This window comes from Aspergillus novofumigatus, assembly GCF_002847465.1.
Source record: "Aspergillus novofumigatus IBT 16806 chromosome Unknown P174scaffold_4, whole genome shotgun sequence".
Lineage (NCBI taxonomy): Eukaryota > Fungi > Ascomycota > Eurotiomycetes > Eurotiales > Aspergillaceae > Aspergillus > Aspergillus novofumigatus.
The window spans coordinates 3,744,233-3,768,347 of record NW_020194277.1 but is presented as its reverse complement, the minus strand read 5'-3'; the positions used below and the strand labels follow the sequence as shown (position 1 = coordinate 3,768,347).

General features: G+C 49.9%; 9 protein-coding genes across 9 annotated transcripts; 4 read left to right on the top strand and 5 right to left on the bottom strand.

The window, feature by feature from the left end:
* Positions 1-298: 298 nt before the first annotated feature.
* P174DRAFT_431697 (uncharacterized protein) lies at positions 299-880 on the bottom strand (the record flags this gene model as incomplete). The annotated part of the gene is made up of 1 exon (XM_024825708.1): positions 299-880. The coding sequence occupies one exon, from the start codon at positions 878-880 to the stop codon at positions 299-301; it is 582 nt and encodes a 193-aa protein (XP_024683409.1).
* A 1,088-nt stretch (positions 881-1,968) lies between these two features.
* P174DRAFT_512914 (60S ribosomal protein eL15) lies at positions 1,969-3,271 on the bottom strand. The gene is made up of 5 exons (XM_024831919.1): positions 3,227-3,271; positions 3,029-3,115; positions 2,592-2,748; positions 2,299-2,525; positions 1,969-2,222 (listed from the first exon to the last, which is right to left on the bottom strand). The coding sequence occupies exons 2-5, from the start codon at positions 3,113-3,115 to the stop codon at positions 2,082-2,084; spliced, it is 612 nt and encodes a 203-aa protein (XP_024683408.1). The 5' UTR covers positions 3,227-3,271; the 3' UTR covers positions 1,969-2,081.
* Positions 3,272-4,213: 942 nt separating this feature from the next.
* On the bottom strand, positions 4,214-6,911 carry P174DRAFT_421335 (PSP1 family protein; the record flags this gene model as incomplete). The annotated part of the gene is made up of 4 exons (XM_024824942.1): positions 4,214-4,721; positions 4,773-6,350; positions 6,416-6,597; positions 6,654-6,911. 4 exons carry the CDS (start codon positions 6,909-6,911, stop codon positions 4,214-4,216), a joined length of 2,526 nt encoding a protein of 841 aa, XP_024683407.1.
* A 519-nt stretch (positions 6,912-7,430) lies between these two features.
* Positions 7,431-8,450, top strand: P174DRAFT_442155 (uncharacterized protein). The gene has a single exon (XM_024827512.1). The coding sequence runs from the start codon at positions 7,709-7,711 to the stop codon at positions 7,982-7,984; it is 276 nt and encodes a 91-aa protein (XP_024683406.1). The 5' UTR covers positions 7,431-7,708; the 3' UTR covers positions 7,985-8,450.
* Positions 8,451-12,956: 4,506 nt separating this feature from the next.
* Positions 12,957-14,066, bottom strand: P174DRAFT_451651 (NifU family protein; the record flags this gene model as incomplete). The annotated part of the gene is made up of 3 exons (XM_024829021.1): positions 12,957-13,112; positions 13,170-13,706; positions 13,779-14,066. 3 exons carry the CDS (start codon positions 14,064-14,066, stop codon positions 12,957-12,959), a joined length of 981 nt encoding a protein of 326 aa, XP_024683405.1.
* An 833-nt stretch (positions 14,067-14,899) lies between these two features.
* P174DRAFT_369999 (zinc finger HIT domain-containing protein) lies at positions 14,900-15,530 on the top strand (the record flags this gene model as incomplete). Its single annotated transcript, XM_024822304.1, has 2 exons — positions 14,900-14,970; positions 15,029-15,530. 2 exons carry the CDS (start codon positions 14,900-14,902, stop codon positions 15,528-15,530), a joined length of 573 nt encoding a protein of 190 aa, XP_024683404.1.
* A 2,423-nt stretch (positions 15,531-17,953) lies between these two features.
* Positions 17,954-21,359, top strand: P174DRAFT_460850 (putative Ras guanyl-nucleotide exchange factor RasGEF; the record flags this gene model as incomplete). The annotated part of the gene is made up of 7 exons (XM_024829930.1): positions 17,954-18,199; positions 18,273-18,600; positions 18,685-18,870; positions 19,235-20,163; positions 20,214-20,747; positions 20,799-21,227; positions 21,300-21,359. 7 exons carry the CDS (start codon positions 17,954-17,956, stop codon positions 21,357-21,359), a joined length of 2,712 nt encoding a protein of 903 aa, XP_024683403.1.
* A 552-nt stretch (positions 21,360-21,911) lies between these two features.
* Positions 21,912-22,558, top strand: P174DRAFT_442150 (LYR motif-containing protein; the record flags this gene model as incomplete). The annotated part of the gene is made up of 2 exons (XM_024827511.1): positions 21,912-22,146; positions 22,196-22,558. Coding segments are annotated over 2 exons (312 nt in total), but the record flags the coding sequence as incomplete, so codon positions are not given.
* P174DRAFT_442149 (putative PP-loop ATPase superfamily protein) lies at positions 22,137-23,932 on the bottom strand. Its single transcript, XM_024827510.1, has 2 exons — positions 23,302-23,932; positions 22,137-23,266 (listed from the first exon to the last, which is right to left on the bottom strand). The coding sequence occupies exons 1-2, from the start codon at positions 23,878-23,880 to the stop codon at positions 22,616-22,618; spliced, it is 1,230 nt and encodes a 409-aa protein (XP_024683401.1). The 5' UTR covers positions 23,881-23,932; the 3' UTR covers positions 22,137-22,615.
* Positions 23,933-24,115: the final 183 nt, after the last annotated feature.

Sequence of the window (24,115 nt, the reverse complement as noted above, 5' to 3'; positions counted from 1 at the left end):
TACGTAGCCGAGGATCCCTAACGTCCGCATGTGGCGCCAAGGAGCTGGCCGTAGGCTTCAAAGGATTTGAGACTCCGTTGAACCAATCTGGTTTCCCGGGTTTACTGGACGCAGACGAACTGCGCGCTCGAGCATCCACGCGGCCGGCTCAGAATGGGGTGTACGCGACGGGGAGGATCTTGAAGGAGGCACAGGCGCGTCTAAAAGCCGTCGCAAATAAGATGAAACGCAATTATCGATTATGGACCGTGTCCGTTCCACGGAGAGAGGAACCGCTGGTTCTGCAAGTTAGCCCAGATCAACTGTAAGAGTCACCAGGTAAATTCGGCACACCTTTTCTCGGTATGGACAGACCAGACTTCCCATCCTTCCGCGAGCTCCCTTGACCCCCCAAATCCTTCGAAGTGTACGGCTCCAGATCATTTACAGTCAAGCACTCCGTACACCGGAAAACCTTTAACTCCCGCGGCCATCGAACAGTAGAGTTGCACGTCATGCATTTTCCTGTTGAGATCGCCTCTGCACCCGGCAACGGGCGTGAGGAGCCTTTCCTGGGGCTACTAGAAAGCACATCGGGAAGATGCGTCACCTCAACGTCGTCATCGTCGGAGTCAGAGTCTAAGAAACCCGGGTTCGGGTTGCGTCTTTTGCCGCCAAAGGCGGACGGAAACGGGTGACTGATCGAACGAGAATGACCTCGATTGTGGGGAGGCGAGGTCGCCGGGTTGCCGGTCATCGTCGGCAGGATGGGAGCATCGTGCTGGATGTGGCGTTGTGCACTCCTCTCCGCTGAAGAAGAGAGAAGGGCGGTGTTCGGATAGACGCTGGAGGAGTTCAGAGTCGGAGGATGAGGATGGTTATACGCGGACCGCGACGGCATATGGGCGCATTAGCTTGTGTATATCTGGTGACTGTCTGAGCTGGAACAACTCCAGGCGTGCAATAAGTGCTTCGTAGACTAAAGCAGACGTAGTTAATTCAAAGGCCTGGTAAAACTAGGTATTGCACAAGTGTCGTCTGATCAACGGGAGTAATGTGCAGGAACCGCAGCGACGCTTGTTAGAGATAGAAAGGAGGCAACATAGGTACTAGGTAGATAGGAGAGTTGGAGGTATGAAGGAGGTTTAAACTGGGTCCGGATCCTGCCGAAAAAAAACCTGGAACAGATCGACTGAACCAAGTGACCTCAGTAACCAAAAAGGGAACCAAAAAGAGTAGCCGCACTCGATGCAACTCTAATGATGATGATAAGTGGTGGATGGTTGATGAGTAAGAGAGCGATTAGTCAGGGGCAGTGGTAGAAAGCGGTTAATACCTTATAATGTCACCTTGAGCTTCTTTGAAGCTAGAAGAGTGGGAACTTCAGCCACAGTGAGCCAGTATCAACGAATATATAGTTTCGAGAGATCTTTAAGACTGTCAAGGTAGTCATAGGCATCTGGAAGTTGGAAAGAAACCAGGATGAAAGAAATTATCAACTAGATCATGTCTGCCAACTCTTGCGACAGCCTACCTCGGCGTCGCCCTACTGGACCACGGTTAATGGGTCGACCCGCGCCTTAGGCGCTGGTCTTGGATGTGACGCTCGGATGTCACGAACTGCTGCTATTTTGGGCGCTGAAGCTCCGACTAGTCTCACAATCTCTGACAACTTGGGCTAAGTGGTATCTTAGTTAACCAAAAAACCATGTTCCGGGTTGCTGCAACATCAGCATGTCCGAACGTCTTCCACTTGCGGCTATTCGGCGTCAAACCGGTAATTGACAACCACCTGCAGTGCATATCAATTACAACAGGTTGCAGATTGACGTTGGTCTATGTTTAGCCTACCAGTCCACTACAAGCTGCAGGGAGCGTCCTGAACCAAGAAAAGAGTCGTCGTACTTCGTTAAGGGAATCATAGAAAGAAACAGAGAAAGGTTTTTGCTAACATCCGATCCGAAAGATCTGTTGCATTAGGCTCGCACCCTGATGATTCAATGACAAAGTCACAGAAGCGAGTTTTTGTCGGAATAAACACATCCTCGAAGAGAGAAATTTTCCATAACCACCAACCCCCATGAACACCCAATGTTCTACATCTAACGGTATCTCCAGTAGCTCTGGGTGTTGTGGATCTTCCAGGTGTGGCGACGGCCAGCACGGGTGTTGTTGTAGCGGTGGCCCTTGTTGATACCACGGGACTTCTTGCCGGTGGCAGTGAGACCACGGCTCTCGCGGTGCTGTACAGGAAATGTTAGCAAGAGTGCAGCGAAATTCCCAGAATCGCGCCGAGTTGCACGAGCATTGTAGACGAACCTTGTGGACAGCGTTGCAGATCCAGTTGATGCGGGGATCGCGGCGGATAGCCTTGTGCTGGGGGTCAACGAGGATGACCTCGAAGTACTTGTAGGTGGAGTCCTGGTTGATCCAGTAGGAGTTCAGGACACGCAAGTTGGCGCAGCGACGACCGACACGCTCCTCAGCGGTGGCACGCAGAGCACGCTGGTACTTGAGCTGGTTAACACCCATGTTGGTGGGCTTGCCTGTAATCCGAAGCCACATTAGTCCAATCTCTTATATTCAAAATCTCCTGGATTCGCGAAACATACCGTAGGTGGCACCCTTGGGCACAGGCCTCTTACGGCCACCACGTCTCACACGGACACGGTAGACAACATAGCCCTGCTTGGCCTTGTAGCCGAGACGACGAGCCTTGTCGGGGCGAGAAGGACGGGAAGCACGGTGGATAGCGTTCAGTTGACGGAGCTATATTGATGCACTCTCAGCAAAGTTCAACGAGTGTATAGCAAGACAACACAAGTCCAAATATAACTTGTCTTGTGTGCCACATCCACATCATCCGCCGGCGGGAAAGAAAAGCAAGCTTTGTGAGCGAAATTTGCGATCTTCGAAGCCGAGCCCAGCAACACCCAGAATCAAAAAAAAATTCTCTTTTTTCGAGGGTATCCTATGGCAAAGCAAACGAGGTTTTTTCTCACCTCCCGGCGGGATGTCAAATGTTCGAAATTGAGGGGGGGATTCTCACCTCCCAGCAACGGACACGCAGCAGGAAGCGAATCACGTCGGACTGCTTCTTCTTTTGGATCTCTTCCACGTACTTGAGGGCACCCATCTGGAATCGATCAGCTTTGACGAATCAGACAATTGCGAAGACATTGAATCGGATTATTGGAATCAATTCGAGGCAAATTCTATCGCAATTTGAGGGGGCGCGAATACGTACCTTGTCGGCGTGGCAGGTCGTCGGTTGTCGTCGATGTCGCTCTGGAAAGATTGAAGGGAAAGATGATCTCTTCTGCGAGGTGTTGTGTGTGGGACACTAGCAAATTAGGCGAGCGCGAGCCTAACCGCATCCACCAACCAGCTTTGACACTAACCCTTGTTTATGCCTAAGGTGTCAAATGTGGATCAGAAATCCTCCTTTTCCTTATCAGGTTAGGTCACTGCATTCTAGGTCCAGCCCTAAGGCCGCAAGGCAACAACAGCTGGGTGTGGTTCGGCACGTGCCCTATTCTGATGTACTAGGAGCGCAAGGAGGAGAGGCAAAAGTTTATCAATTGCAAGCATGAACAATTTTATTTCTTGTCTAAATGTAGAGTTCAATTTTATTACCCGTAGTAAGAAAATTTCAATATTCTTCGTTTCTGTTTCGCAAGGAAAAGGAAAAAGAAAAGTCTCTCAACTGTTCCAACCCTGCAAACCATCACGACTGCACCAAAGTCATTCGTAACTATCATTGTGGCACCGTGTACAGAACAGGACAGTAGTATGGTAATGAATGTGAGACGGCACGCAAGAAGCACCTGTATGTAAGATCGTAGAAGGAAACGAAGAGGAGAACAAAGCGCAAGTGCTGATGTACAGCTGCTTGAGTGTAGTCGGAAAAGCAATCAGGGAAAGCCATCAATTCATGAGTTGAGGTCTATTAGGTATCAGCATAGCGACAGATCGTAAATCTTTTAGCAGATCCGTCACAGGTTTTCTAGAGCGTTGGAAGAAAGTGGCAAAAGCCGACGAGAGAGATCGAAAAGGAACGACTGGAGAAATGGGAATCACTGAATAAAGAACACTTTCGAAAATAGGTGGAACCCCAACAGAACATGGAGATGGAGAAGAAAAGTACAGTGTGCATGTCATTTCACTGAATCAACAGCGAACATGATGTATAGGAGACAGCGATACCTTGAACCAAGGGTACGATGGCTCTCATTCAAGATCCAAGTGACAGGCCCTGGAACCGGGTGGTCCAGTCATTTGGCGCATTATGAACTCGAGACGGACCACCGCCCACGCCAGGGCTATGCGCGGCATAGTCGATATAGCCAGTGTCCAAGGTCCCACCATAAGCGTTTGGCGGGTATGCAGAGAAGGGATCGGCACTGGGTGCGAGTTCACCAAGGCCGGAATCAGGCTGTCGGGCACCATGAGGGAAAGGCTGATAAGGATCTGTGTAGGTGCTGCGCAAGGGCCCGACCTTATTGCCCACCGTGTCTCTGCCAACATCCATGCCGTCTCGAGCTGCGCCGTACACTCGGCCGTCGCCATTTCCAACACCTCCCGGAGGTGGTAAACCAGCAGTTGGCGGAGTCACAAAGGATGCTGGGTTAATTGCCGACATCCAGATCCTGGTCTTGTAGATCTTGAAAAGATCAGTCACAAGAGAGTTGAAGTTGATGTACGAATCCGCAAAGTAGTAGAAAGTGAGTTTCTTCCAATCCCTGTAGTCGCAGTTAGTACAATGAATTCGATGGCCCGGACGTAATCCTTACATTTGAAATTCGGCATCAAGAATCTCCATGTTGAGTCTGTGCTCGGCGACTTTCTGCTGGCAGACCCGCTTTGCTTTCGCCTCGTTGCCCTCTTTGTCGCGGAGCGTCAGGATCTCGTGGTTCTGCGCAAGTCTCTTGATGAGCTTAGGCTTGATATCTCCTGCTAAATCCTGCACACCATGCGGACCATGAGGACCCATGCCGCCGATAGTGCTTCTTCCGCTCAGGGCTGGAACACTCCCAGTCACGTTCGCGGTTCCGTTCTGGCCTTGCCGAGAGAACATCATCAGCCATTTGTAGTGTTCCTCTGCATACTGCTGTTTCAGCTCCCGGGCTCTCTGCAAGGATACATTCGCATGCTGGATAGTGCCTAAATCCGTGCCACGATCCGCTTCAACAATAACCAAGTCACCGGGTTTCACCTGCAAGCCAGTGTCTTCTTGAATGTAGAAAACGTCGGCACGGTGGCACTTGAAAGTCACGATATACAGAAGCTGATTCTGATGGCCATGTGCAAGACCAGACTGGTGGCGGCCGTAAGCGTTCGGCATCGTATAAGCCTGGTGAAGCGAAGTAGGAACTGCAGAGGGTCCTTCGGCAGCACGAAGAGCTTGGTCGCGAGCAAAGTAGGATTCTGCAAATTGACGAGCTCGTAAATATTCCATTTCCATTTCATGTTCCTCGGGACGAGAAGCCACATGCAAACGGTGATACTCACGATTCTGGCTCTGGGCATTTGAAAGGGAACCATCACTGATATTGACAAGACGGTCTTCCCGATCTCCCAATCCAGCCCGGGAGGTGGCCGCTGCTTGAGAGTCGCCAGAAATAGAAGCGTGCCGAATGGGAATGTCTGCGAAAGAGTGTCGCCTGCTCTGAGGAATATCGGCGAGGCTGCCAAATCCAAGGGAAGTCTGCCAATTGGCCTTACGAATATTTTCCAGCGCACGGTTCTCAAGCGGGGTGAGAGTGGAAGGCAGCTGCTTCTCGAGGTTCCCCGAATGCTCGGAAAACCTTCTACGCAGACTGCTGTGAATGTTGCTATAACCGGGTATGTCGCCCACTTCGTCGAGATCCTCCACAGCAAGGTCCGTCTCCTCCGGGACGGTTCCACGAATCCGATGGAGGTTGCGCAAGTTGCTACCAACTGCATATCCACTGGCAGTGGACGCAGAAGACATGGCGCGATCTCTAAGTCTGTTATCCAGTTGACCTGCAGCCTGGCGCAGAATTGCATTCTCCCGCGAGAGTTGCTCAATTGTGCGCGCCTGATTCGCCGAATAGGCGTTGAGACTACCGTCGGAACTGTTACCGCTACCGCCATCGTCATCATCTTCACGAACACGACCGAGAGTGGCAGGGTCATGACCAAGTTCTCCAAGGAGGCTTGGCCGAGACGATCGGTGTTGCAGCGCGGAGTACTGTCCAGCATTCCGAGCCCGCCCACCTGGATACGGCGCCGCCGACTTATTGGCCATCGTGTTCAAGTATTCTGGATCCATCTGTCCCACGGAGTATGACTGCGAGCGATAGGTCTTGGGCGTGGGTGAAGCGGGATAGAGAACGGGATCGCCGACTCTCCAGATGTAGTGCGGGCAGTGGGACTCAGCAACTCATCCGCAAAATAGTTGTTAGCAGCAGACGCATTAGACATCGTAGGCGACGGGACAATCTCTGAGAGTCGGGGTGGCGGCTCTTTTCTGGATTCGGAATTCCAAATGCCTGTGCCCCATGTGAACGAGTTGTTTCCGACGTGGTTCCAGTTCATTGGCTGCCCAATCCAGGGCTTGACCCCGAAGGCCATCCGGTGTGATCGGTTGCGGGGCTGGTCGGGTTAGATGCACCGGTGCCTGAGATCAACGAACCAGTAGTCAGAGACACCTTTCGGGGCATATTGAGGGGAATCTCGTTCAGCCATGAAGTACGGCGAGTAGGTTTGGGTGCAGAAACAGGTACAGATGTTGACGGCAGATGCGAGTGTTCTACGTCGTCATCTGAAGATGCCAAAGCTTCCGAATCGGGCGTCGAACGACGGACTCCAGGATGGGTTTTTTCAAGCCTGGCTGACGCATTACTGGACACTGCTGGCGGATCGGCAGGTTTAGATTCCTGCGTGGACTTTTCAGACGACGCGGCCATATTGTCCTGTAAGCTCAACCCTATCTCAAAGCGTAGATTGCGAGAAAGGCTGAATCACTGGCGACGGCGCAGTCGTGACTGAGACTCCAGGGACTAAAACAAGCAGGTCAGTAGGAGTCCAGAGAAAGCTAGCAAGTAGACGAGATGAGTAGGAGCCCAAGGTCAGAAATCCAGACGAAGCCTAACTAAACACTTCGGGCCGGACAGCAACAGCAGATACAGATAAGGAAGCCCACACCGACGGGTTGAGTAGAATACAGCACCGAGGCTGTGTAGCGTATGAGGATGGGATGAAGTCTTTCAGGTGCAATGTAAAAGATATCGACTTACTGATATCCGAAAATGGTGATGCTTGGATGTAGTGACAGAGGAGGGGAGTGATTTTGACTTTTCCAACACCACTCTGTGTGCAGCGCCGAGAAGTAAAGCAGCACAAGGTATTCACTAGAAGAAGATATGAACCAGAGCAACTCGTGTATGGTCAATTTCAAGAGAATGAAACAAATAAGAGGATAGGCCCTATTGACTTTGCAAATGTGTTGGAAGGAGCGTGGACCCTGAGGACGAGCTTCGGTGACCTTAGCACAATATGAGCTTGTTGCATGATATGTTAGTTCAAGGTTGCACCAGTGAAATTGAAGTGTCAATGAAAATGAGATGAAGCACGCATAGCATGAAGATAATGTTTAAGTCAGATACGCAAAGAATGGCAGGGTAAATAGCAGACAGATGCATAGGATAATGTCTATACTGAGCGATATGAAGGGAAGTAGCTTGAGGTGGCGATATTGAAAGCTATGGAAGGTTCAGCACCAACGGACCTCACAGCCGGGGCCTCAAATAATGATATGGACTATTCAGCCCAAATCGAGCAACGGCCAATGAGATCTGACTTCAAGGGTCTGTGGCAATTTTTGGCACCTGTCGGCCCAAGGAACAGTTCAATGGTAGGTTTCGACCCACTGACTGCAATTTCAAGGATAGAAGTAGGAAAAAAGAGGTTTCGGCTTGTTTACATGCCCGTATGCCTCACTGCGCTCGACTTGATCGACCGTTTGTTTGAGACACACTGAAGTTGGGATGCAGTAAAAATCGCGGTTGGAGCTCCGCCAGGCGAAGATGTAGACGCCCCAGAAGAAGCCACGATTGAGAAAATCATGCCGCGTGAAAATGGTTGACATTTTTGTGGGGATGCGGGGTGTAAAACGGGGTAAAGCATGATATGAAGACTCAACACATACCGTAGAAAGTAACAATGTACAATTCCCCCTTTTAACGCAGAAGCCCTTTATGGACCTGGGTATCACTGGCACTTCTCAACGAATACAAAAGGCAGAATAATTTCGTGAACAAGTCTGTGCGAGCGTTCCCGATGTATGAGCAAGCTTCCGACATATCAAACGTCGGAGACTTACCAGTCTAGAGTAAAAACGATCCCTTTATTTTCTATCCAAACCCAAACGAAGCCAATCCCTCGACGATGAAAGAACGTTGTGGTCCGTAATCGAACTGAAATAAGCAAGGCGACGAAAGAAGCGACCAGGCTTCCGGTCTAAACGAGCACAGAAGTTTGCGGCGAAGGCGTTGCGCGAAGATGGGGTCTCGATTGTAGCTCGTCCTTCAATGCTCGAAGAGAAACAGTAGGCTGTTTTCTCTTGCTGATAACTTCGTTTATTTGTTTTTATTATTTTCGACACTTTTTGGATCGGGACTGAAATTTGTCCACAGAATCTATAAAGTAGTCGGATCGAAATCGCGACAGGGTTGATGTCACACCTGGCGCAGTATTGGAGATTAAAGATGTGGTGCGAGGGTGGTAGCGTGACGGATGACGTTGTGAAAGCACTCTTGACGCCTGAACTGTGGGCAGATCTGCTTAGGAGCAGCGCATCTTGGAAGGAAGGAAGTATGAGGATTGCGATCGCCTATTGATGAAGCTGTTTCCGTTGCGATTAGATGCGATACAGACGATAGGTGGTTACAAAAAGAAGAAGACAAAAAAAGAAAGTGTTGATCTTACTGCTTTGTCGCGGAGGGGAATGCGTTGAAGGCGGAGAGGAAAAGCGGCGCAGGTATCGCGAGGACGGGTCTGTGGTGAACTGTCGGAAACGTAGCTGAGTTGGAAAGGTTAATTCCAAGGTTAATTCGACCGGCGTAGTCGATCTAGAATGCGGTAGCCGATGCAGGGGATTGAAGGTTATGTTGTTCGGTGTCCCAGATCAAGGAGTGGATATTAATGGAGGGAGGAAGAATGAGAACGACATACGACATAGGATGTACGGAGTAGAGGGGGACGGGGAAAGGAGAAGAAGATATGAAAGGAACACGGGCGGAGAGACAGACAAGGAAGAAGAATCGAAAGAAAAGAGGAGTAAGGTTGTACACCCCAGTCAAGTTGCAAGTCTAAGGGAGGTACTAAGTCATCCAAAGTAGAAGAACCTAAGGGAAGGTAACTTAATGTAAGTAAACTAATGAACCTCAGGCCACTTTTGGGCTTTTTGGGTTTGGGGGTGACAAGAGGACTAGATCGAGCCACGGGTCGGGGCACCGAGAAGTGGCGCAAAGACTGATCTTCTTACGACTCATTAAGTACGTACAGCTCTCCTACTTTGGACCTTATATGGGTCCGTCAATGGAGTCTCTATTTCCGAGCTAAGCCGATGCAGACTGTATTGTTTCTTTGTTACTGAAGCTGGTTCTTTGATATCTATATAATATCGACCACCCTGGACTCAGTCTAGATACTCCATTAGCCGGATTTATATGCTGAATAGGAAGATGGCCGATCGATTACCTTTCCTGATCGAATCAGCCTCCTGACAGGAGATTTCAGGTAAGATTACAGTAAACAGACCAGCTCACCAATCACTGCAATGAAATTGTCAATATTAATAAAGTTCTCATATCTAGTAGGATCATGATATTCTCTCCTGTTGCCGAACCCGACTGTTGGTTGATAGCACTAGTCAGTCATTGAGTAGGGTACCTAGTAGTATGACACTGGCAGGAGCTGGAAAATGGTCGACCACTGGATGGCATTCTCTTAAGCGGGTCCTGGCGGGTCTCTGGAGGTCAAGTTGACGATCGTCCGGGGGTACGAAGTTACCAATGGCGCATTGGGATTTGGGAGGAAAACGATCCAGTCGCCTTTGACTTGGTCTCAAATGACGCTCGAGTTTAAAACAAGTGCGGCCTTTAACTTCCTAACCTGTCTGTTATTCTCGTGCCTGATGTAAGGTGATGTTCTTACAACAGCCATAGACGAGTGAAGAGCGGGGTTGACAGCTGGTACTCTGTGTCTTTTCTCTTACAAGGGAAGATTCTAGATTCGACAATAATATAATCTACTCCGTATTCCTCGAATCAAGCAGCTAATGCTGGCGTTTATGTCAAGAACTCAAGGGTTGGAAGCATGGATAGTGCATTGGGCTAATTTCGAAGAATGCGGAGACAGCTGCTAGCCTAGCCGATGAAAGTTGTGCTTAGGTTGGTCACGTTCATTCACATTTCCTACCAAGACTGTCAAGTTATATCAATGCCCACCAATTGCATTGAGATCAGTATTAATTAATATATCTAGGAGGGCAAGGGACCAGAAATGTATTGGGGTTGAGAGTTTCTACCTTCATTCCATCTCTCCACGCGTACGGGGGTTGGAAAATATGTGTAGAGGTAGTACCTTACATATGGGGAAGGCTGGAAAATCAGGTACTCCGTAATAACTGTTATTTCCTCTAGTTGAGAGGTTGCAGAAATTATTTCCTCAATGCGATGTAGATACTCGTCAACGTCATTCCATCATGGATGTTAGGTTACACTCGGACCTCCATTTGGCTGGTCGAGTCGACGAAGCAAACAACTCTCTACAATGCGGAGTGGAGACCCTTCTTAGACAGCAACCTGAGACACTTCTAGACACAATTCAAAATCTCCTCATTCCTCGACATAAATAGGTATGAAGCACCCATCTTCATATCTGAAGACGAACTACATTCGTCCATCGTCATTGGAATCCACTACTACTGCAGGCAATTTGTCGACGCCATTGTTGTGCGGGGGAGCAATGGCCATCAACTTATTTTACTGTCGAGCCCGAGTGCCTGAGTATTTTGGCGCCGATTGTCGTTGGTGCTTCACTGCGGCCCACTTGCCCGCTTGCCCCCCTTATGCTGCATCCTCTGAGCCTGCAGGATGGTTCTGTTGAAATTATTGCGGAGAGAGCTTTCCCGCACATTGGACCCATCCGGCCATCAGCCAGGCCCGTATAGACTACAGTACTCAGCCATAGTCCACAATGAATCTGCCCCCCTCCATCTCTGAATCTCTAAAATTGCCTGCTTCTCGGCCAGTTCTTGTCCCTACCTAGCCCCGAGTCAACTGACTGCTGTCAGATAATGCTAGTACCTGATCAGATCACCAGTCATTGGTGGACATATACATCCTATTCAGTGTAAGCATCATAGGGTAAGGTAGTAGACCTCGAGATTCCCGGATAGCTCTCTGATACGATGGAAAGCAAGCAGATTCAGCTTTCATCCATGGTTACAAGCTACTGCGACCCCTTCCTCGCCCCTCGTTGACGGTGGCGAATGATACGCTGTAATGGGGCTCAACACAACCCACGGATCAACGTCGTGACGTTGATTGTCGCATTTGTCTACGGAATATAGCGTGCGCACATACCTTTTCTATCCTTCTCCTACCGAGAGGTACTTCTCTATAGTAGCCTAAATCTGGTAGTGATATGTACGATAGATGATAGGAATTGAACTCTTTTCATCACCACGCCGAGTCAACCTGAGGATGTAAGACAGAGCCATGTTATAAAGGACGCGACATACAAAGCATCCAGCACGTAGGTACAAAAAAGCCCATCTGACAGCTGATACCTCTAAACGAAACCTACACCACTCTCATCCTCCATCTCCAGCAGCGAATTGCGGCTCACCCCGAAAATTCCGGCCCCAAGTCCCGTCGCCAGGTCAGGCAAGAGTACTCTGCTCACAGTGACAAGCACCGATGCCAGTCCATGTGTGGCACAGCACTGCTTGTGAACTAGATTTGGGACTGGAACCTTGGTCCAGCCGCTCCGGCCGAAAACTACACTGTGCTACCATTTCATGAAACTTTAGGTTATAATGTCTCTCGAACGGATAGATTAGCTCCATCAAGTTCACAGTACTTTGTGCTTTTGAGCAACCCCGCTGATAATTGTCTAGCGCCTAGGCATGAACTATCTTAGCGAGGAACATACTTATGCATGTTGTTCTCGGTTAACGCAAAGCTCACCACAATAGTTTTCAGAGATTAAGACAAGTACGGGCTCCAGAGTCAGGTGGCGACTACGGCTGCATATGAGGAGTCGGTCCCTAGTCTACACTTTACCCGTTCCATCCAACGTCTAAGGCACTTGGTGCGGCACAGTAGACCGAAACTATATACTTCCTTCTGTTTGGTCCGCATCTATGTAGCTTTCATACGGTAGCTGGTACCTACCTATGAGCAAAATGAACAGGCATCAAATCCAATCACCAAACACCCTGATGGCGAAGACCTACATGTATGTGCTTTAAAGCATCACCTGACAATGCCTCACCTGATAGGTAGTACCCACTCGACGTCCACTGTCTAGACCCTCGTGAACTACGTGCCTCGTGACTTCGAGACAGAAAGTTCTCTGTCGTAGTACACGTACCAGGTTATGACGCGAATTAAGGTATCACACCGTTTCATGGGTTGATTGGCCACAGTGCTCCTGGCAAACATATCCATGGGTTTCCAAGCTTCGAACCCTGAAGACTTATCTTGGCTGCATGATAGTTAAGGGCTAGTGGTCAAATGTCAAATGCTCTCAAGCCACTTGCCTATATAGATCTTTGATACATGGCTGATGTATATCTCTGTATTGTATAAGCTGCCTGGGAAAGGCGATTGTGGATCGCCTACCCAGTTGGAAGGTATGCTTTCCACAAGCAATAAACGTTGACAGCTGGAATAAACGACCGTTATATCGGAAACCTTAAAGCATAAACAGGGACAAGCGGCCTATGGTGCCGAGTCCAAGGTCCCTTTACCTCCCGTAGAAGCTGTAGCCTGAGGGCCCTTCTGCTGACGTAACTTCTCCTCAAACTTGGCGAATTCATGCATGGAGATTTCCTCTTCCTCATCCAAGACTTGCTCAACTCCCTGGACCTCCTCGATCTGTTCATGACAAAGAACGTTAGTGCGAGCCAGACATGGTAGGAGGATGAAACATACGTAGTGCATCAGCATCGACTCGATGCCATTCTTCAACGTCACAGTGCTCGAGTCGCAAGTACGGCACGCACCACGTAGCTTCAATTTCACAATGCCGTTCTCGAAGCCCCGGAGCTCAATATCACCGCCATCCTCCTGAATCGCAGGCCGGATTCTGGTCTCCAGAAGTTCCTTGATCATGCTAACAACCTCGTCGTCCTCCTCGTTGAAGCTGAGAGATTCCTCCTCTCCGCCCTCCTGCGCATGTTCTCCGGTCTTCTCTATCGTATTGACAATCGCCTCTCCGGACGTCACAGCCTGCGTGATAAGGCTGAAGACCTCGGGCTTGATGTGCGCCCAGTTCGCATCGCTGGATTTACTCACGGTGATGAAGTCCGGACCGTAGAACACTGATGTGACGCCATCGACGTTGAAGAGGTTCGCTGCTAGCGGGGAAGGATGAGGGGGCGCAAGGGTCGACCGAGGAGACAGATACTCGAGGAAAGACGTTGGAAACTCCTCCGGGAGGACGCGGTGATTGGGAATGAACTTCAATGCCTGCCAGATAGTATATCGTTAGTGATCTACATACAGCTAATAATCCATGTCACTTGGGACGTTTCATCTCACATCAGGATTTGGCGTGTTTTCGGTCTGGATAAAAATCGTTCGCTTCGTAACGGGTAACGGTCCGTTCACCCGAGCTTGGGCAGCAGGCCGATGATGAGGGCGCAAAGTCGGCCGGCGACGAGTCTCAGAGGCTGTGATGGCAGGCAACCGGGCGGAGTTATGAATGCTCTTGTATGATCCGAGTGCTGGTCGGATGCCTTGCGCCTGGACGGTGGTAGATGGCGGCGAGAATCGGGCGTCCAGAAGAGCTCTTCTGAGCAATGTTGTCGATGTGCGGCTGACAGACATGTTTTCAGAAATCTTTCAGTAATACCTGTAAATGCCTTGCAGCAAAGATTCTCTATACTGGGAAAGAAGAACTAATAATTGTTGCCCGGAGTAGAGTACTATTTTGCCGAATCCCATTTTCAATCAAGCTCTGACGCAATCTGAAGTCACATGACTGCTGGGAATCGTGCCAATTCCCGTCGATGACAAATCAGACATAGAAGAAACAGCCCAATAGGACAGAAGCAATTCGATATCCATTTGATGACTTGAAGTGCTTCACCTGTCTGGTGAGATTTTCGCATGCAAAATATTATACTAGTAATCTACATCGTTATCCAATCCGAGTTATACTTACGTCGACCACAAATATTGCATCCAGTTGATGTGAATGGAGCACCATCCATTATGGTCACCCCCGTACACAAATGCGAGTCTTGGAGATGGTAGATGAGTCCACCGCTAAGCTCATTGAAAACCATAAACTTTCTGCCGATAATCCTGGAGACGAGCGTTTACTTGTCTACAATGTGCAATTCTCGAACTGAACAACGGTCTTAGTTTTGGGGCCGTGTTGCCATTAGTGGCGAGGAATCATGTGATCTACGGTTCGTTGAATGATTCCTGAATCCTGAGGCATCAGCGATTTTTGATTCTGCGGAGATGGCGTAGACACCGAAAGTGATTTTGAAGATTTTCCCACTTTCACTATCCGCTTGTTAATGTGTTTGCTCTGGCTCAAGGGTACTTTTTCATTGTCTTCTGCCATCTTATTGTAGCTGCAAAAGCTACAAATCATGCTTGACGAAGTTTGATCGCAGCTCTGCTGGCTCGCAGTCTCAAGCTGGCAAAAGATGCCTGGAACTTGCGAGGTTTGCGTTTCGGAGGCCTCGAAGTACAAATGCCCTACCTGTGGGCTTTTGAGGTAAGCTTTCTTCCGTTACCTCAAAGTACCTGCGCTTGTTTTAACGGACTGTCTACAGTTGCTCGCTCGCCTGCACTCAGTCCCATAAGATCTACTGCGCACCCAAACCCCAGGCGCCGGAGCCGACAAGCGCGACAGATGCCACTCAAACCACGGCTAACGTCACAGGCGAGCCGGAAGTCAACGAGAGCTCGAACGCACAAGCAAACCGAAATACTTACAGCGTGGAAGCACTAGCGTCCTCCCCCCAGATCAAAGACCTGCTTGCTCAGAGTCCTCAGCTTCGTGATTGCCTACGCGATATTTACAAGATTACTCTGGAAGAAGAGTGGATAGAGCAGGGACCTGCGGGGCGATCGAGACCCTACCATAGGGGACGAGGAGGTTACCGCAATCGAGGCTCGTGGACCCGGGAGAAGGGTTTCAACCGAGGTTTGGGCAAGGTTAGGAAATTGAGAGAGAGGTGCGAAGAAGGATTGGAGACCGGAAAGCATGCAGAGGCGTTTATGAAGTTTATGGCTTTGATTAACGGTGAAAACCATCACCAGCCCCCTGCATGAATTTTCTTCTCTGCGAGAAGAGGAGAGAATATGTCATACTACATGGCTTGGAAGATCGTTTCCAAGCGCAGCGATGTTGCTGCACTATCGAAATATCACGATAGCGAACTGCTCTTGACGAGCGATTATGATCAGGGGAGAACAATGGCAACCTTGAGCGTCGATGGGCAATATATGAAAGATGCCTCCCCATAGCTTTAGTAGATATATATTTGGTGTTTCTGTTGTCGGCCGAAATGCAAACTACTTGAACAGCCTTATATATTCCGCTCTCATTTGAGCAATGCAGAACATCTTACAAGGACAAGAGGCATGGAGTGGCGATCCCTCTCGTTTTCCTTCTGCTCCATCTTCCCCGCCTATTACCACTTGATCAGCTCCCAATGAGATGTTCCCACCGCGATTCAGGCTATGTCTTGGACCGTAGCAGAATGCGGGGGCTGTGATAGCTGGAAAGGAGCCGACCGGCCGAAACACCATCGATCTGATGCCGAACAGCTCGAATTACAGGCGAGTCGAGGTATTCGGTCCAACGAATCCATGGGACGCTTCTGGGAATGCGTGTGATTTATCGGACTCAAAGCGATAATGATCAACCCCCTCACTCAAAAATGAGCTTGGAACACATGAAACCGAGCTGCCAACGGTGATTGAATGGTGAGGTACGTCTATTAGACGCCTGGCCACAGTGGAGCCCGAATCAGACTGCGTGACGGGATTCAGAACCCGCTGCCCCAGATCTTATCCTCATGATCGGCCTTTCCGTGTTTCTGTATGGGCTGAGTCTTTCAATTGTCTCTTAAAACACTTCGTAGTATTGCACAATACTTGACTTTCAAGCTCTGGGGGTTTATCGTGACTCAAAACTCTGCGCGCCACTCGCTCTAGGACTGAGAGGCGATGCTCAAGGCAAGACCACTGCCAAGTGGGAAGAGTCAGCTCTAGTGTCAATGCAGATGTCTTTCCTCTGTGGATATGAGCGAAACAAATCCGGACCAATCCATGATTTTTGAGCCGTTAGCCAGCTTCCTAGTTTGGATTTAGGTAATATATCATCCACTATATCATCAGGACCACTACAAGTCTACAACACTAGCGAGGGTCATACCATTCCCTGGAACGAATGAAGTTGAAGGTGCTTTTATCTAACTACTTAGCTCATTTAGCTACATTTAGCTAGCTGGGCAGCAACTCCTCTAAGTACGCTTTTTACTGATTCTAACCCTAAATGAGGTTGCTGTTGGGGCGTTGGTGTCCCTTGTTTACGCGAATAATATACTATTCAGTCTGCTCCCATCTCTTGGGAGATATAACTGTCTCGTCACGGGGCTTCAATCGTAGGCATGGCATTCTCTAAAGCTGAATAGAAGATGGTCACTAATCTAACTGGTGCACATCTCTCGACTGAACAACGAATGGTGTACAGATCTGGATGTCTCGGTACAATAGTAGGCTGACTCCTTTTCTGATTCGGAAAGGCCATTGAGCCACCTCAAGTGCTGTGTCTCTCTCTTGTACCACTTTGTAGACGACCACCGCTCCGATTCGTCCGGGATGCTCCATCCATCGTCAGCTGTGAACCATAAGATTCTATTACCGTCCTGTTGTCTCTTTTCTACGGTCTTCTCATCACTGTCCTATTCTTGTGAGTATCAGAGCTCTGGCCGTCAATTATCCAATCCTGAAGTGATATAGTGGAGGCTTCTGTCTGCGTGCCTCCACAGATTGACGATCCCGCCGCCTTTTTCTTTTTCGGCCGCAGTCACACGAAAATCGTGGAGCCTGGATACGATTTAGTTCTAGCTGCGTATTCTGCTTTTATTATATTTTAAGAGCAAGTGATTCAACATGTCTCCCTCTCAGCTCTATTAAAATTACTCATCTACTTTCCTATTTATTGTCTATGTGTTGAGCGTCTGGCAACCCACCTCAGCCTCCGACATTTGTACCGAAGAGTGATTTTCCTCTTCTTTGTTCCCTATCCATTCTTCCGCCTTTGCGGGCAGTGCAAACCACCTTCTATCTGATCTGCAAGGGCAAATTGAGTACAATCGCATTGCGCTCTTCGAATTGGAGGGCGTTCATGTGAGCTTATCCTAAAAGTTCTTCCGACAATACGACGGGATTTACTAATTTTGTCTCTTTATCAGTGAGATTCGTATTCAATCATCGATCACTCCGTCAGCGGAAAGAGAAAATAAGACGAGACTATCGATAAAGAGACCGTGACTCAAAACTGTCCAGAGCAATCGATCAATCAGTATCGACCACCATTCTACTCAAAGCGACAATGGATGAGCTGTCGTGTCTACATCAGTCACTCGCCTAGCAATATTGGATTTGCGCTATCGCATGTTGACGTCTCCGCTGGCCCCTTCCACTCGCCGCGATCGTCCAAACTTTTGCACCAAAACGACTCTATGATGACCTTCGAGCAACAGCGACGGGAGCGGTCGTCTAGCGACAGAGCTCAGCCTGCACCCTTCCCGCAGAGACCAGGCCTTCCCGGCAGAACAATTTCCGCACCGGCCGGAGGTCTGTATAAGCTCGAGTCCTCCAGAATGGCAACGGACACACGGAGTAAGGTTGAGAGCCCTCTCATAGAGGAGGAGGAACATGTTCTGTCAAGGAGTGACAACGGCTTATTGCCGATACGTGACGGTAACGGGGTACGTTCTGTCCACGGGCATTGTGATCTGACGGAGGTTGTAGTCACCGGCTAACCACTGATTTCCGCTATAGATATCTCAGAAGCCGAACTTCCCACACCTTACGATCGCCGTTGTTGGCCAAGAGAAAGCCGGCAAATCCACATTCATTCGGAGCGCTCTTGACATGAAGAACCCGCTATCCTCACGATCGACAACAAAGAAAATGTCATTAGACGGCACTGTTTACCTTGTTCGATTCGTGGAGATTTCGACCAAAGAGATAACAGTCGGAAGCAATGGAGAGCTCGAGTGGCCTCGGATTGGCAACGATGCTGCTTCGCCAAAGGTTATTGACGGAGTGCTCGTTCTTCACGACGTGACCCAACCCGAGAGCCTCTCAGAATTGACAGGCCTACTTGGTATGTTTCATGGAGTACTTCCGCTTGCTTCTGACTCACACTTCTTGAGAAAAGTATACGGTTGCTAATGGCTCGTTTACTTAGACACTTTGTCCGCGTCATCCTTGCCATTTATTCTAATTGCGAGTAAATGTGATGTTCGAAGGCACGATAGATTCCTTGAGCCTGCTTTGGGCAATTACGAGATTCATCGGATGTCCCCCGAATCTCCACAATCGCAAAAGACGTACATTGCCAAGCTTTTGCGATTTGTTGTCAGCAAAAAATATGGTGAGTGTCAATCAGGCGGATGGCAACATTACCGTCTAGCCCTATGACTCCATGCCCAACAGATTCACTACACCTCAAACAGCAAAAGCTTCCCCTATACCCCTATTGTTCTACCATTTTGATTGGAGCTTCCTGGGCGTTTCGCAACAAAACATGGGACGAACAAACAACCAACCCCTTTTGGGCCGGTTGTTGTCGCGCTAATTCGCGGCACGGCCTGAGTTAGCGTTCGCTCACCCTTTTGCCTTTTTGAAAAGAGACCGAACTTTCATTTATCTATCTCCTGGTGGAATCCTACCTAAATCTCACAGCTGCTGCGCTCTGCGGGCCAGATCTTAATTTGAATGCTAACTGTGATCCTCAGAATTCACCGATCTTTTCCCCAGCCAGTCCGTCCAGGGAACCTCTGGCGACGCCCCGTACCGACCGGGCTCGCAAGACCGCCGCCATACTCGTGCCAACTCCGAAACACCTACAGCCTTCTTCAACGGAGCCGCGGGCGGCTCAATCTCCACGAGTGTGTTTGAGTCAGGAGTCGATGGGTACGGCGACGACCTGTATCCCGTCGACCGGACCGACTCATCCAACCTGGCTTCCAATTCGCACAGTTCGAGATATGCCCGGAGCAACTCGTTTCCGGTGCGACCGCACACCCCTCCCTCCGGAGCCACGTTGAACTTGCACAGGCCATCAGCGTCGGGGGAGTCCTCTCCAGCCAAGGACCGCAATCGCCAGCATCGGCTCCATGCTGCTTGGCGAAACAGTGGCGGATCGGACGCCTTTAATAGCTTCTTGGAGACGGAAGATGAGACTGACGTGTCGCGTAGCGCCCCATCAAGTCCTGGTGGCAGCAGCAAGGACAAATCAACAAGCGATGGAAGTTCGAATGAAACCGGTTACACATTTGACGAGTTAGTTGATCGGCTTGTGGCGCAGCCGATGTCGAAGCAAGACTCCAAGTTCTCGTCGATCTTCTTGTGCCTGTATCGCAAGTTTGCGGCACCCGCCAGTCTACTCAATGCGCTGATACATCGTTTTGAACGAAATGAGAAAAACATCACCGACCAGCTGACCCGCATTGCCGATCAGTTAAGACTGCTCAACGTGATGGCACAGTGGGTATCGGAGTACCCCGGCGACTTGGCATATCCAAAGACACGGAAGCGGATCCTGGATTTCGTATCAACGTTGGAGAAGAGTCATTTCTACATGTTTGCCGCCAAAGAGATCGGATCGTATCTCGAAGTGAACACGGAAGATGATGACGTTGGGTGGCCATTCAAAGACGGCGACGTAGAGGAATTCGATGACCAGGAAACCTTCTACGTCAATTCCGGCCGGAGCTCTCCATCCATGTTTCTGGGGGGCCTGCCTCAGGAGAAGATGAAGGCGAGGAAGAGGAGGAGGATCCCATCTACAACATGAGCGCTCTAGATCTGAGCGAGGGCCCGCCAGAGCAGAGCACAAGGCTCTCGGGTACTTCGACGGTGGACAAGCCCGGCACGATCTCGAGCCAATCGTTCACGAGCTTGAGCATTGAAGCTGCGCAAAGAGAGTCCGAACACCTGGAGCTGACACCTAGCGTGCCACTGACCAAGATACAATGGCGACAATTCATGGAGATACCCGACGAAGAATTTGCACGCGAGTTAACACGAATTGACTGGATCATGTTCAACTCGTTTCGACCTCGGGACCTTGTACGCCATGTCAGTATCTCAGGTCCCGACAAAGATAAGATTCAGAGCTTGAAGCATGTCAATCGCATGATCAAGCAATTCAACCATATCGCGTTTTTCGTGGCTAGTATGATCCTTCTTCGGGACAAGCCGAAGCACCGGGCAAGGGCCCTCGAGAAGTTTATGAACATTGCACAGGTAAGAATTAATCGTGAACGAGGGAAAGGAGTTATCTAACTTCAATTGAAGAAACTGCGACGGTTGAATAACTACAACTCCCTGGGTGCACTAATTGCCGGCATCAATGGCACTCCAGTACATCGGCTGTCTCAGACGCGGGAGCTGGTCCCAGTCCAAGTACAGAAGGACTTCATGAGGCTAGTGATTCTTATGGGGACGCAGAAGAGCCATTTTGCATATCGCTTAGCCTGGGATAATTCATTCTCGGAGCGAATTCCGTTTCTCCCACTACATCGCCGTGATTTGGTGTCGGCCGAGGAAGGGAATAAGACCTTTGTCGGAGACAACCGATCTCGGATTAACTGGAAGAAATTCGAGGTGATGGGAGAAGTCATTCTGGGCATCCAGCGCAGCCAGAAGACCCCGTACGCTCATATTAATCGGCATGAGGATGTGCAGCGGTTGATACTGGATATCAAGCTTTCTGGAGATGAAGAGGTTCGTGCCAAGCCAATGGGCAGCGATTCCATTTGCTAATATGAGTAGGATTTGTATGCGCGCAGTGTACAGGTTGAACCATCCACGGGCATCGACACAGGACGCAAGAAATTCGGCTGGCTGCGGTCTTGACCGAATTGAGCACATCTTCAGAAACGACTTCTACCACTACGACACAACGGCACCTACTTACTACGAGCACGACTCATGCATCACTACCTTACTTATATTTCTATATCCCCTGCACCCTGACGTGACATGCCTTCTGATGATTGACTGACGAGATGGTCAAATGACGGTTCAAGTGGTGGTAACCACTTGGTGTACATATATGCAACATACTTAGTTAAATAATCAACATAATAATCAACGTGATGCCTTTTAACCCTTTTCTGCGCATCATTTCATTTCACGTGCTCTCTGCTTAGTATCTCGTGAAGCCACCGATAAGATCACGTGATAACATCGCCCTCGAAATATCCTCTACTCCGTAGATCTAAATCGACAGTCTAATCATCAGTCTCTCACCCTCCTCCACCTCACCACCTAACGAACCCGCGTGCTCATACAAACCAAAAATCAAGACAAAAAAAAGGGAAAAATGACACCCCATCTCCGCTCCACCTACCGCGCTATCCTCCGCGAACTCCCCGCCGCACCCTCTCCAATCCAACGCCCCTCCAGCAACGCATCCGCGAAGCCTTCCGCACGGGCACAAGCGAGCAATCGGCAGACCCACACTTTGAGCAGCGGGTGCAAGAAGCCGAGCAGATGGCGCAGTATGCGCGTGCGCAGCGGACGTATGCAGCTCTTGTGGAGCGGTATAACCCCGGGATGACGATGACGGAGAAGGAGAAGATTCGGTTGACTGCTAGACGGGTCGGATTTGATTTGCCGATTGCGGAGGAGGGGGGAAGGAGTGAACCACTGTCTCTGTTGTTGTGCGAGTGGATGGGATGGGATGGTAGGGATGAATGGGATCGGCTACGATGGGATACATCGGATTCGGGGTGTTGGAGGAAGTGCGGGGATGGATAGAGACTGATTTGATTGTATTATAGCATTACTGGAGTTACGGCATGACATGACCTGTTCAGGACTATGGTTGGCATATATTCAATTGCATCGATCTGGGTTCTTGTCTCTTGTGCAATTTGGGGCGGGTTCGCAGCGGTGGCCGTTGTGCGAGCATGTCTAGCCATGCGTCTGATGTGCTGACGCTGATGGGCCGCGCGCAGTCTTACTGGTCTATCGATCCATACGATCGATATTTGGCCAGGGGACGGGTGAACTGGTCAGCCTCAGGACCTGATCCTGATGGGAGGGGTGCGCTATCGCAGAGCGCGTAGCAGCTTGTCAAGGAGGGCATTGGATTCTTCTCCCCTGGCTTAGCCGGTTGTCAACTGGACTCGCTCCATCTGCCTCATGAGCGTAGAGCTGCTTTCTTCGTCCTCGATTTCGACGCCCACTTCAATAGCAGTCTTGGGCCGGTTCTTGTTCAGCCCGTCCAGAAGCATGCAGGCTTTGCAGATCTTCTGGCTCGAAATGTATCCGCAGCGCTCGCACTTGCCCATTGTTTGACTCTTGATCGCTCTCGGGTTATTCGCCTTGCCGCTCTTTTTCTTCGGGGCAACCGGGAGCTTGATCTCGGTCTCTCTCGACTGAGCGGCGTCATCTTCTGCAAGCTTCTTCTCCATCGCCGCCATTTCGCCACCGCTCGATCGACCGTTTTGACTGCCACAGCCACCCGCCGATTCATCGTCCTCTGCAGTAGCAGTAGTAGCAGCGGCGGTGCCGCCGCATTTCCTTCCGCTCGAACTGACCTCCAATGGCACCAGAGCAGCCATGTCCTCTCCGCTCTTGACAATATCCAAGATCGAGCTGGGGCGGATTTTCTCGAGATCTTTAATCAGCGTCCGGGCGCTGCCTCGGAACGCTTCAGGCGAATAGATACACTCAGTGCTGAAATAATCCAGCTTCTTGTGGTGCGCGTACAGCACGATCTCCTTCTCGTACGCATACTTCAGCGGTTTGCTGCGCTTGATATCCGACGCCGCCGAGTCCGTCACGATACTAGTCCCCGAGACAGACGCGGCAGATCCCCTCGCAGTAGATTCATCATCACCGTCTCTGCTACATCGTCCGCGTTATGTCCCGTGACAACATGCTTGATGCCCAGTCGCGCGGCGCCCCGGTCGAGCGCTTGTCGCCGGAACACCCCGCAGTAGGTGCAGTTGCCTTTCTTCCCGACCTGCTCGACAACCTGATCCATTGTCCAACCGTATAACTCGCTATACCCGACGATTTCCAGCGGCATATCGTACTGAACGGCGTTGCGCTTGACCGTCTCCAGACTATCGTCGCGATAGCCCTTGATACCCTCGTCGATGGAGAGCAGACATAATTCTAGGCCGTAGTTGTGGCGCTCGTTAAGTGTTTTGAGAACTGACGCAAGAACCGTGCTATCTTTGCCTCCACTGGCGCCGATGGCGACTCGTTCGCCGGGATAAAAGAGGGAAGAGGAGGTGATCGTCTCGTGGACTTCGGTCTCGAAAACTTCGAGGAAGCAGGCGCGGCATAGCTTGTGCCGGTTCTTGGGACGTATAATGACTGCTCTAGTTTCCTTGCAGTTAAAACACAGTGTTGGAGGCATTTTGGTGATGGATCTTGAGGGAAAAGACCGAATAATGGTGAGGAAGAATTTCTAACCCCGCGATAATAATTATCAAGTATTGATTGATTGATAGATCTTTTGATAGGCGGATTCTTAGTGTTTGTTCCATTTGCATTATTCTTTGTCAGCGGGAGAGAAGCTCGATAAACAAAAAAAAAAAAAAAAAAAAAAAAAAATTAAATAAATAAATAAATCAAAACAGTTCGACTTGGAC